The sequence below is a fragment of the Pinus tabuliformis genome, chromosome J (assembly GCF_031772625.1).
Source record: "Pinus tabuliformis cultivar Carrire ecotype Pingquan chromosome J, CPIR1, whole genome shotgun sequence".
Lineage (NCBI taxonomy): Eukaryota > Viridiplantae > Streptophyta > Pinopsida > Pinales > Pinaceae > Pinus > Pinus tabuliformis.
This window is the reverse complement of record NC_142295.1, coordinates 1,446,559,037-1,446,571,809: the sequence shown is the minus strand read 5'-3', so window position 1 is coordinate 1,446,571,809 and position 12,773 is coordinate 1,446,559,037. Positions and strand designations below refer to the sequence as shown.

At 36.5% G+C, this 12,773-nt stretch overlaps 1 protein-coding gene across 1 annotated transcript; it reads left to right on the top strand.

Annotated features, from left to right (window-relative positions):
• Positions 1 to 8,086: 8,086 nt before the first annotated feature.
• On the top strand, positions 8,087 to 12,434 carry LOC149232811 (uncharacterized). Its single transcript, XM_089382006.1, has 4 exons — positions 8,087 to 9,097; positions 11,545 to 11,691; positions 11,816 to 11,941; positions 12,258 to 12,434. Exons 1-4 carry the CDS (start codon positions 8,087 to 8,089, stop codon positions 12,432 to 12,434), a joined length of 1,461 nt encoding a protein of 486 aa, XP_089238132.1.
• The last annotated feature ends 339 nt before the right edge of the window (positions 12,435 to 12,773 follow it).

The window sequence follows — 12,773 nt, the reverse complement described above, 5'->3', positions numbered from 1 at the left end:
TTTTGAAAGACACCCAAGGCATTGAACAACTATTTGCGTTAGGATGTAGTGAGGGAATCGAAGGAAATTTGGCAGCCCTAAGTTGCCATTACTATTGCCAATCACACATTCAATAGTAACCATAAAAGGTAGCCACATATAAACAGAACCTCGAGGTGTTGACAGTCAGAATCTATTGTAATAGCTTTGACGTATATATAGTTTTGTGTTTAGATGAGAATGAAGTGGGCTTCATCCAGGGTTTGGCTCAATCCTCGTCCATTCCATGCAGTGGTGTTTAATTCGCCAAGCAAGAGAATATTACGTGAGTGTTCAGAGTTAAATCAACAGAAATCAAGGACGTGCGATTGTCAAATTATTGCTCCTCCCTTATGATTGAGCGCTTGATGCGATGGTCATTATCCTTGGGTGATAATTTTATTCCCCATTTTCTATTGAAAAAGTAGTGTTTTTCTGTTCGATTATGATAGGATTGGATGAACGCCGGTTTGGGTGGATGTAGACCCATGTTTTTTTGTGGTGATCTTCAAATGTCTTGAGGATAAGAAAAAAATCCTTGACCAAGGTCCATGGTTTTGGGAATGAGTTGGTCTTCTAGTGAAGCCATGGTTTCCCAACTTCAATCCTCTCACTATGTTGCCGATGACTACTCTAGTATGGGTAAGATTCCCAGTTTTCCCATTCACTTTACCCATCTAGATCTCTTAGAAAAAGCGGGCAATTTCTTAACACATGGTTCAAAATTATTACAACAATATACTCATTAATCACTAAATATGTCATTTGTAGGAATTGCAGTTAGGTGGGGAGGATAACACTCCTATCCATTTTTAAAGCTACACCCAATTAATAAGTTCTCCATGTGCCACAATAAATGCAATTTTTATGACTATAGTGACACATCCCTCGAGATTTCCTTCCACACCAACACTTTTATCCATGAACTAAAGAGTGACTATTTCATTATTATATTATACATACATGTTAATATAAGCATTAAAATTTGTATTCCTTTGTAAAAAATGCTAGTCCAAGAGATACATTTGATCACCTTGTCTTGTATCCAATATCCAATGTTGACCCCTATATCCTTAGATCTAGAGTGAAGGTTTCATTTCTAATGTTGTGTTTGAGCTTAAATTCTAATTAAATATTTGGGTTAGCCAAGGTCATTACTTAACTTAATGGCTTTGCAATATACAATGTATCATATTTTTTTTAAGTTCAATTGGTGAGATATGTCTGGGGGATTGAACTTTCGATCACTTGGATACACAAGGGCTTGCCAACATGCTTTTTTCCAATTGTGCTACTACCCTAAGAAAAGATACAATGTATCATATTAACATCCACTTAAACCAAATTGACTTTTGGGACACATGTCTCTTTGATGATGAAGGGAATCCAATTATGTGATGTCAAACACATTCCCTCACAAACACTCACAAAGACCATACACTTTTTAGGGTTCGAAACTAGGTTGTCTGTTATGAAACCAACTCACAAAAAGATAGAAAAGATAGATCAACAACTTAGAAATCAGCCTCTTCGAGGGGGCAACCTCCTTTACATTACACAAAAGAAAAATTATTGGATGATACAAATGACAAAGCCTCATTTCTATATATAGGAGTCTAAGGGGTCACAATATAATCAAAGTCAACATAACAATAATAATATAAGGGCACAAAAATAACAATAGTGGGCTTCTATGGGGCACAATAATAACAATATGGGGACAATAAGGGCACAACAATAACAGTAAGGGCCACAATGACACTAGTAATGGGGGAATCACTAGTGTTATAGGGACCTAACATTGTCTATATGGAAACACTCTATAGTTTTGAATTTATTTATTGAAGATTTGTACATAGATGGATATTCCTTTCTTTGCATTTATCTTTTAGACTTCTTGCTTTCACCAATTGATTTAGAGCTTATGGAGTCTCAAGTAGCACCAATCCACTTGCTTCTATTGGATTGAATAACATGATTTCTCTTTTGAAATCCATAATATCTCATTCACATGCTTCCTATTTCTCCCATAAGACTTTAGCACAGACTCCATGATCATGTTTGTGTCCCTCTTAATAACACACTCCTTGGAAGGGGCCATAAAATCTTTTATTAGGACTAAACTTGGATGTCTCTTCTTTCTTGCCCTTTGATTCTTCATTCAATCATACCACCCATCAACTTGTTATTTTTCCATTTTTCTTATAATGACCTTTGTTGTTGGGAAGGTGCCTTTCAAGTATTTTGTCTTTGCATATAGATACACATAAAGTATCATTATTTTAATCTAATGGACGTGGTTGTTAAAATCACCAATATTTAATTAAATATGCATTGTTATACCTTTGCTCAAGTCAACTTCAATTCAAATTCTAACACATGTGTGTATACCCTTCCTTGCTTAGTTTGTATATTGTTGTAAGTCCCCAATATATTTATGTTGGCTTTTGAAAGATCATCTCATCCCAAAATAAGTAGGGGGGATTCAATATTCAAATCCAGCAGAGTGGGGTTGAAGAAATGGATATTGAAGATGGATTCAATTATAGAAACTATCTTTTGAAAAAAGGTTAGTTTTGCCCCAAAAAGAAAGTCCCTCCTTTGAGACCTTGCCACAACTTCCATAGTTGTGAAATTTTACAATAATAGAACCTCTAGAGTAGAGTTTTACCATATGGCCGTCGATGACATCAATACAACAGGTCAAAATATGTTGTTAAGGAACAAGTTGTACATAATGAGGAAATCAAAGGATTAGGATGTGGCATCCTTCCTCATGACAATCTCTCAACTAAGAGGCCATCTGTAAGGACTTGGGGAACCAATCATTGATTCTGAAGTAGCCATCTGTATACTAAATGCATTGCCACCATAATGGAGCAACTTTGCAACAAGCATCTACTCCAAGAAGGATTCAACTCCCTTTGATAAGTTGTGGGTGCAATGCATATTGGAAGAATCAAGGATCAAGGTCAAGGATGATATTGGATCAGATGGGCAATCTCAAGCCTTTCTAGCCCGAGTTAAGAAGTTGAAGAAGGGAAAGTTTGGCAAGGCCAAGAAGAAAGACATATCCAAAGCGCAATGTTTTGGATGTAACGAATTTGGACACTCTAGGAGGGACTTTCCAAACTAGCATAACAATAAGATAAAGGAAAGGAATGAAGCTCATGTGGCTGAAGCAATGGGAGAACCTGAGAAGAAGGAAAAGAAGGAAGAAGTGAAGGATCTTTACTACTAAAGAAGGTTCACTGACTGTCCGGCTCTCTGTGAAGTTTAATATTTATTTTAGGATAATATGTTTTGTTTAACATCTTAGAAAGAAGCATATGATAGTAGCATGTATAGAATTTACATGATTAAGTTTCTTTGTAGAGATCATCTAGATAGATGGATAGATAAACCATTTTGCATATTGACCATCCAAGCATTATCTAACATTATATTAGAAGATATCATCCTGCTTAGTTGAATCATCATGATTCAGGAAAGACCATCGTTTTTTGAAGGTCTTTGGAAAAATCATCATGGCAAGGTTAAGTAGACATTCCATGTAATGTGGAACCAATACTAGTAAAGGGATGAAAGAATGCAATGGTCAGGATGTAGGCTCTTTGCGAGATATATGAATATCTAAATGATTGGATGAAAGCATAGGAATGCATGTTGGATCTAAAACTCTAGATAAGATTCTTGTGTATAGAATCTTGTGAAAGAAAGTTGGTCATAAAATATGCTTATGTATATGGATATATGATGCTTGAAAGGAATATGATTTGGCTTACTTAAGGATGTGTAAATAATTTAAGACTTTCTCTAAAATATATGTATAACGATGATTAACATCTAGTCTAGTCCCTAGAAGAAAAATTGTAACTTGGTAATAAAGTTCGATCCTTCGGCACTTTGATGCATGAAGGAAGATTCATATGGAGATGGATCATGAGGATGTTGATGGAATGAGAAGGTCATCATAACGAGGCAAGTCTAATTTTCATTATTGTTGGTTATTTGGTTAACATATTATTTTGCTACCTGGAAGAATGTCGCAGGAATATATGATGGCAGTTGAGGCAAGTGCAATTGTATGGATGAAGAATATTGAGGGAAGCTCAATATTTGGTACTGGAAAGTTGTAAGTTCAAGAAATGTTAATTTGGAAAGGGATGGTAGAAGTATGATAAGATAACTTGAAGGTTAAATAATATCACATTTATAAGGAAGCCATGATCAAGCTTCAAGTTTGGGAAAGCTCAATGCAATGCCTTCATGTTGAATATGAAAGTGATAAGCAAGAAAGGTACCCTGAAACTTGTCACAAGATTGAAGAGAGAAGGTGGCTCCATGATATCTTGAAAGAAAGAAAGCTCGATGATGTAGAGGAAAGAGGGAGCCAGAAAACTATGAAGAACTGGTAGCTAATACTCTTATGAAGGCAAATTGTAAGGCTTGTGATGATGACTTCTCAAATAAAAGGGAAGTCTAGATCTCCTCTATTTTTTAGAGGGGGTTATTCTCAAGATTAAAGGAGAATAGGGATGTTGTCTTTGGTTGAGATGGAGTGATGTGGGACATCACTTGTACATTATCCTCTTCAAGTGATGAAGAGAGAATGGCAGAGAATTGGATAAGAATTTGCAGTTTCCTTGATGATATTACATTCAAGAAAGGAAAGGGACCAACACTGTTTGAGGATGTGATAAGTATCCAAGTGAAGAGTGGTCGAAGAGGACTGATATTCTTTGAGGACTCAAGATTCGAGATCCAAGATAAGAATAGTCCTAATAGGACATATCTTATAGACATCCAGATGGGGTATGTGCCTTGTAGAGGTAGTGTGGTATCACACATAAAGCCTCCCAACATAATGCTCTTGATTAAAGAAGAGATTGTCTAGTTAGGCCTAAGAGACAATGCTGGTCATGATGATGATGCTTACAATATGGCTTATCAATCCGACTCTTTTTGTGATAACTCTTCAATTTGAGATATGATGTTGTACTGAGTGTACAATTATGAATACCTCCCTAGTTAAGAGGGATTATTGAAAATGTAACTAGTTTCGGTCTTCATAATTGTTGTACTCATTTCAATATGTATCCTATGTAACAAACAAGAAAATAAAAGAAAATATATTATTATTAAAGCATGGGTTTCATGCTCATTATTGATTGTGTTTTAGGTAAAGCATGTTCTTCATGCTTATAGGGTTTGTTAGGTCTTAGGATTTACTGTCTCGAGTCAAAGGAGTCAACATCATGTTTATAAGACCCTTATGGGCAAAAATATATTTGTAAAAATAATTATTTTTGAGTTTAGAAAATCCTGGAAGCTCCTAAAGTACAAGTCGACCCTAGGAAAATCAAGTCGGCCTAAAGGAGAGAATTCAACCCCTTGAGAAGGATATAAAAGAAAGCAATTCAACCTCATTTGGAAAAACTCACTCAACAAGTTCAATCTACAAGAAAGAGTTCGATCTATAGCTGGGAAGAGCAGGAAAAGAAGAGTGAAGGCCAAGAAAGCACAAGAAGGACATAAATATTTTGTTTTGGGCTCTATCTCTCTCACACGTGCGAAATTCTAGGGTTTCTGGGCTGCAGGAAGAAGTGAAGTTACAGGTCTGAGTTGTAGGAAGATGAAGTGCAACATCTTGTAACTAGAAGGAAGGATACTTGATCTAGAACTCATAAGGAGTTGTCTTGCTATTAGGAAGGTCCCAAGAGGAGGCTGCTCTAGGGTTTCCTTGGAAGCTTTAAGGTCGAAATTGCAGGGTCGAAGTTGCAGGTTGGGTAGCAGTATTGAAGCTGGCAGGTCAAAGTTGCAGTGTCTAACATTTTGGTGTAGAATCAAGGAAGGATTTAAGGAAGGGATGACTTGGTACTAGGAGAAGGATTGGTCTAGGGTTTGGGTCTTTGTATATCATTTGAAGCATATTTTAAGAAGAAAGCCAATATATGTGTCTATTGTTGTTATTATTGTTCTTGACATTGTTTGATGAATAGATCTAACTAAAGAACACAAAGAAGATAAATAAGATTCACAAGCAAATATCAAGTTAAAAGAAAATAAGTACAATAAGCTGCCATTATCGATTTTCTAACAATTTCATCCTGGACTTCTCGTGGGAAGGCGGGGGAGGTAGTTGCATTGAAGAGGTAAACAACAATTAGGGCTTGCAACTGAGCACAGGGTTTGCCAAAAGGGCCTTAACCATCAGAGCCACGTCTCGACCACATCCATTGTTGAGGCACGGTGATAATGAGGCGAGTGAACCTAATTGGTGAAGTCTCGAAAGACAAAAGGATTTTAGGGGATTGAAAACCAAAGTGAGGCCAATGGACAATGTACAAAATGAAGGATTTTAGGGATAAAGGTGGAAGGTAAACCAAAGGCTAAAGGAGTTGCAAAGGAATGGTAAAACCAAGACACAATGTGAGGAAGATTGTCGTAGGCAGGAGGAGGACAAGGCTACCTCACCCCTAGATAACACGTTGAACCTTCCCCAAAGAATCCTAAACCAAGCAAACCAAAGTAATATAAATGTAGCTGACCCAGTGGAAAAAATTAAGAGCAAAGACAATACTAGTATACTTGTTGGAGTTGAGCTCCCATAAACCTAGAAGAGTTTAAGTGCAGGTACTCCCACCAGTGGGTATGCGGGCCACATGAAACCTTGCCAATACTTGGAAAATGTAGATAGTCTAGCTCATGAAATGGAGTGAAGGATGGAAGGCCAAACCAACATGGAAGAACAACTTGGACCTTCCACGTTGCTTAAGGAACTACTATAGAAGCCGCAGAGGAAATATCCCATAGATAACCCGACAACATGACATTGACACCAAATATCATCAATTTGACCCCAACAATTGTAGGAAATTGAGGAAGTTTCAAAGATTTCCAAATTAAAACAGTGCATTATCATTAAATGTGGGCGACACTATCCCTCTCTTTAATGTTTGGGGTGACAACGGAATAACAAATCCGCTCAGTAACCTAACACACATCTCAACACCCCATCAAATTTTTATTTATTTTTATATAATTTATTATTATATTTAAATTTTTAATCCCCTATCCTTATCACTAATGTAAGTAATTCATAAGAGAGTATCAATAATCATATTAATCCATAAGAGATAAGATATCCCTGCAAGAACTTAAGATTACCGCCTCGCTTGCCTGGATGGTCACATAAAGAGTGGCCCTGTCCCCACAAACCAAAAAACTCCTCAAAAACAACATAATATCCCCACCCCACACTAACGTCTTTCAAGGGAAATGGCAAAAGTTGAAAAGCTACTTAAGGTGGTGCAAATATTTTGAAATAAAGAGAAGAGTATCCCCACCTTCGAATGCCTATAATACTAGATCAGTGAGTGCTGCGATCCGATGTAGTGTAGGGTTTAGTGGTTCTGCATGACGGTTCAGGAAGATTCAAGGGGTTTATCTCGGGATTTAAGCCTCCGACCGGATCAGTAGAGAGACTGTAAAATTGAGGTGCAATGGCTGTGTCTTCTTCACCTTCGACAGATTTCTCTTTCGAAGCCCAAGAATTAAGTTCGCTGTTATTGAATGCTTCCTCATCATCGTCTGATATTTTGAATTCATGTCGGGTCGTGGAATCCTTCATCGATAGGCACAGCTGGGATCAGACCAGGCATTTTTACATAACATGCTTCCCCGTTCTGCTCCGCAAGATCTTCGGCTTCGAGGAGGTCTTACAGCCGTCTAACATTGGCGGATGGATCACGCAGACCTCTGAGCATTCCGCGAATGCGGTCATAAATCTTCTCTCGCCGTCTGGAGCTTTGTTTTCGTCAATCTTTGCCGCAGACGAGGAAAATGTGGTTCGCTATGTGTTTCCATCCGAGCGCCTTCCGGCGTGGATTCGTCACATGCTTCAGTCGGAGAGGGGTTTGTATATCTTATCTGAAGTCTGCCCTGCTTTATTTAAAGACCGATTGAAGGAGGACGGCCATGGAGGAGGATTCAGGTGCAGTTGAATGCATTTGAGTATTTTATGTTTTGGTTTGCTTATTACGTTGTATGCAAAGATAATGATATTATGCATCGTTCGGATTCGGATGAAATGAAATTGGGGTTTAAGAAGGCTTCCCGGTCTCGTTTCGAGAAATGGGCGTCTTCTCTGCATAGTTTGCACGGAAGCCATGACAATGGAAGGCCTGTGAAGTTCAATTCTAGCCCTTATTTGCATCTTCTGAATTTGTATCTACACAAATTTGTTCCTATATCTAATTTTTGTGCTCCCAGTGTGTCTGTACATCATTTTTTCGAGGAGAATCCATCGATATTTTCTCGCGCCGAGTTTGTTGTTCATACCTTTGTACAGTTTTGGTTAGTGAATGACGATTTTTCGCCCTTACCTTCACGGGTTTGCCAGTCTTTTGGTATTTTGTTACCTGTTAATAATCGATATCATAGGTATGGTCTCCCCAGTGTAGAAATCACAGAGGCTGTGAAAATACTGGTCAATTATGTAAGCAGTACTTTGTGTTGTCCTCAAGAAAAGTTGAATTCTGGATGGAGAGCTGCATCACAAATGGATACCTTGAGATTGAGGTCATTTTCCTTGCCACGGAGTAGTTTGGTTGTGCCTGCTACATGGTCCCTTCTGTTACAGAGGCCTTTGTACAGGTTTATATTACGAGCTTTCAGTTATTGGCCAGTAGGTGCTTGTCTGAAGAAGGCTACACACATTATGGATCTATGGTTGGATTATTTACAGCCTTGGAATATTGGTGAAGAAGGTGAAATGATGCCCGCTCTCGAAGAGGATCATTATTTGGAGGCAGAGAATAAGATGCTTAGGGATAGGGATCAACGATTGTCTCCACTTTCAGGTAGCTTGCTTCAAAAGCAAAATACTGGTACTGATTCTGTGGGATCATTAGTAAAAAGAAGCACGAAAGAAAGTTGTTATGGATATAATGATCATTGGCAAAACTATGTTCTGGCTAATTATCCTTTTTATAGCTCTCTTGTTGTTCAGTTTCTTGTATTTGCCCACAAGTTCGTGCACATCAATACCAAGGCAGTTCTTCAGATGACTCACAAGGTGCATTGCTCTTTCCTTTATTCTATTATGTCTTATTGATAATAGTAAGGAATAGATGAATAAACTTTGACACTTCAAGCAAGACCCCATGTTTATTTAAAGCAAGATCCAATGGTGGATTAAAGGTACTTATTTCAAGGTAGGATCAACAATTAGGATTATTATACCTAGGTTTTGTATCTAGAAAATTCAGACATGAGGAATTTACTTTTGGAAGTGTGAAAATCAATTAGTTGGAACTTCCTCTTGCATGGGAATAATCACATAGCAGGAAAGGAGAAAAAGTGTTGTCCAGATCCGAATGTAGATTGCTGCCTTTTAAATATTGAATTTGCCTTGCTGTCAGTGCTATATTAACAGAAAAATTCAACATTAACAACAAATGATCCATTCCTGATAGATTAAGTTATGAGCAGTCTTCATGCATGTAAATGTAGGCTTGAATTTGATATAATTGTTTATTAGTTTAACAGACAAAAAATGTCCTTGGTTTATTTTATAGGCGTTTAAACTATCTTTCTTATTTTGCACTCAAATGCTTTGTATGTGAAAATTACGTCGTGTTATTGAAACTTAATTTGGTTGTTAATTCAACAAACAAATAATTGTCTGTGGTTTAAATTAGAGACATTTAGATTAGCGTCTATTTTTTGGATCTCAAATGCTTTGTGTCTGAAAAATACCTATCCAACTTATTATTTTATGTTGACAAATTCATTGTAGTTTAAATAGTTGTAGACAAGATTTCCAATCAAATAGCTAAGCACACCATCTATTTACAGTCTTTTGTGGAGGGTCATTTCCATAAATTATCATGTCTATTGCTCGAGAAACAATGGGTAAATTCAGCCTGATGTCATTGCACTGAACTTACTTCTATTTGATAATTCAGCGAGCAATTTATATGCTTCATGTTTTGGATGAGTTCTGCAAAGAAGGATTGAGTTTTGCATTTTACATCTGATAGGTACTTCGCTAACTTTGTATAATGGGCATAGATATTGAATGGATATGGACAAACTTGTGATCCCAACCCAAACCTGGTTTGACTATGCAATTTTGAAGAAAATGTTTTTTGGTATATTCTTATGCACTGTCAAGGGTTCTCAACACAAATTGGGAGTGATCATGTTTGCTGTCTTTATAGTATAATTGGGCTAGGAGGCTCATTTTACAGCCCAGTGTGAACGTGATGTGTAAGTATGTCCGTGCTCAACTTGGACTCTAGAGTTGACATGTGTCCCTCTTAAAATAAAAATAAAATATTCTCTAAATAGAAAAGTAATGTTGGCTATAATAAAAAGGAAAAAAAGAATATGCTATACATGTTTAATTAGTTATCCATTTGACCTATAATATAATTTCATGTAAAGTAATTAGAAGTAAAAAAAATTATGCGAGTAAGATGTTTAAACCTTATACTTTTCAAAAAATAAGTTAACACTTTATATAAATAAATTACTTGAAGATCTATATTAATAACTTGTGTGAATATCAACTTATGTGAATCCGTGCTTAAGATGGATCCATGCTGGTAAATCATAATGCTTTTCTGACCAAAAAATGTCATGAATGTGTGTAGTAAGACTTGAAGATCTATATCAATAACTTATGTGAATATCAACTTATGTGAATCCGTGCTTAAGATGGATCCATGCTGGTAAATCATAATGATTTTCTGACCAAAAAATGTCCTGAATGTGTGTAGTAAGTCTGTTGCTTTCAAAGAAAATTGAAGTCCTAAGTTTCTCAAATCTTTCCCTATAACTGTCTGGATAATGTTGATATGCCAATAGTCGGCATTTGTAATCCATTCTCAAGTCACATAAGAAGTGAGTGCAACTCAATGTTACTTAGGTGGATCATGGTTGGGTGGGCAGTGGTCTTGCCTAAAACCTTGTGTTTCCTGCCAAGTTTGATGATTGTTTTTTAATGTCTTATTGAAAATGTTCCTGGATTTCAATATTTCACTGTTTTAGCTTGATCTTCTAACAAGTTCACTTCTTTGATAACGGTAGCAGTTGGTGGTTATTATTTCTAATTTGTTTCTTTTATCTAGATAGAAACAATACTTGAAATCCAATTTACATTCGTGCATTTTCGTTGTATATTCATGATCACTTTAATTTTCAACAGGTTTGGTATTTGGCTGAGATTTATGTCAGTTTATACTAGAGTTCATAGTACATGTATAATTTTGTTTGTTAATGTATTTTCTGACAAGTATATCAAATGGGATTCAAAAGGGTGGACTGTGGTTATTCACAGTTGAATTTCCATGCGTATTTCATTGTATCATTAGAACTGAGATATGTAATGGCAACAACATCTTTTTCTGAACGTGTCCTTTGCAGTGTTACCTCTATTCTTTGCTTTTCCAGAAAACCGGTTTTATAATTTGTTAAAGTCTGTTGTATTCTAATGTAATATTTTGTTTTCATCTGTAGGTATTAAGTGTTTTGGTATCTTCAAAAGAGCTACTGTGTCTTATTCGAAGCATAGATTCAACATACAATGATGTGAAGTCGGGAAGTGCGCCATGCTGTTTTGACAGTTTGCATAAGGTTGTGCCTGCCATCCGAGAGCAGCTACAGGTCTTCCCTCTATGACCTATACAGTGTTCTGACGTAGGCTACCTTATCCAATGCACCATTTTTAAAAAGGTTTTGTTTGGAAAATGCCTCATTATATTAAGATGTTTCTTTGTGACTACTACAGGACTGGGAGGGTGATTTATCAAATTTTGAGAAAGGCAGTGAAATTACTCACTCTCCTTCGCAAAAAGAAACACCGATGTTGCAACTTTTCAGCACCAGTGATAGTGGAGGCCATCAAATGTTAAAGGTAAGTTTTGTGAATAGTTTCTCTTTATCTCTTTCTTTTTGCAAGACTCATTTGGTTGATGGATAGGTTTATAATTTATTCTGCCCGTACATCAAAATTGGAACCTTACAAAGATAATTCCTTACAAACATTAATTCAACAAAAATTTTATTTATGCCATTATAAGGAGGTAACTGCATCAGTAATTGTTTATATTAATTTTCCCAGAGAAAGATGTTCCCTTAACTTGCCCACATTGTCAGAGTGATGGAATCCCCCTTTCTCCCTCCTTTCCCTGTATTTTTTTTTCTGGGTGAGGAATGGAATTGACTTCTAGTTGAAATACCAGCTGGTAACTGGACAGAACTACTTGGGAATAGATCCTGTAACCTCCCTGGGTGTTATGCCTTCTGTAGAAAGGGTTGGGCAAACTGAGCTATACTATTGTGCTAAGTGTTCATTACATATGTACAAACATGAAATCAATCACTATCTTTATTGGGATTTTCTATAACTAAAATGGAAATGAATTCTATAAATCTTCCATACAAAAGGTTAGAATGACTTTAAAGCTCAGGTAGCTGGACATTATTTTATTCAAGAGGAGAGCTGTGTTGGAGTAGATTATTCCGCAATTTTTTGACCACACTGCAGAGCTCATCTTCAGGGTATAATTGAAGTTTGATTAAATTTGGGCTTGATAAGAACATACTTTTGAAGTTTGATTAAATTTGGGCTTGATAAGAACATACTTTTAAAAAATTGATTTCTGATTAATCTTAGCTGGATAATAACCTAGTTGTGATTTAATTTTGCTAGTTGGAAAATAATCTGCCATGGTCTGGATCTTCAA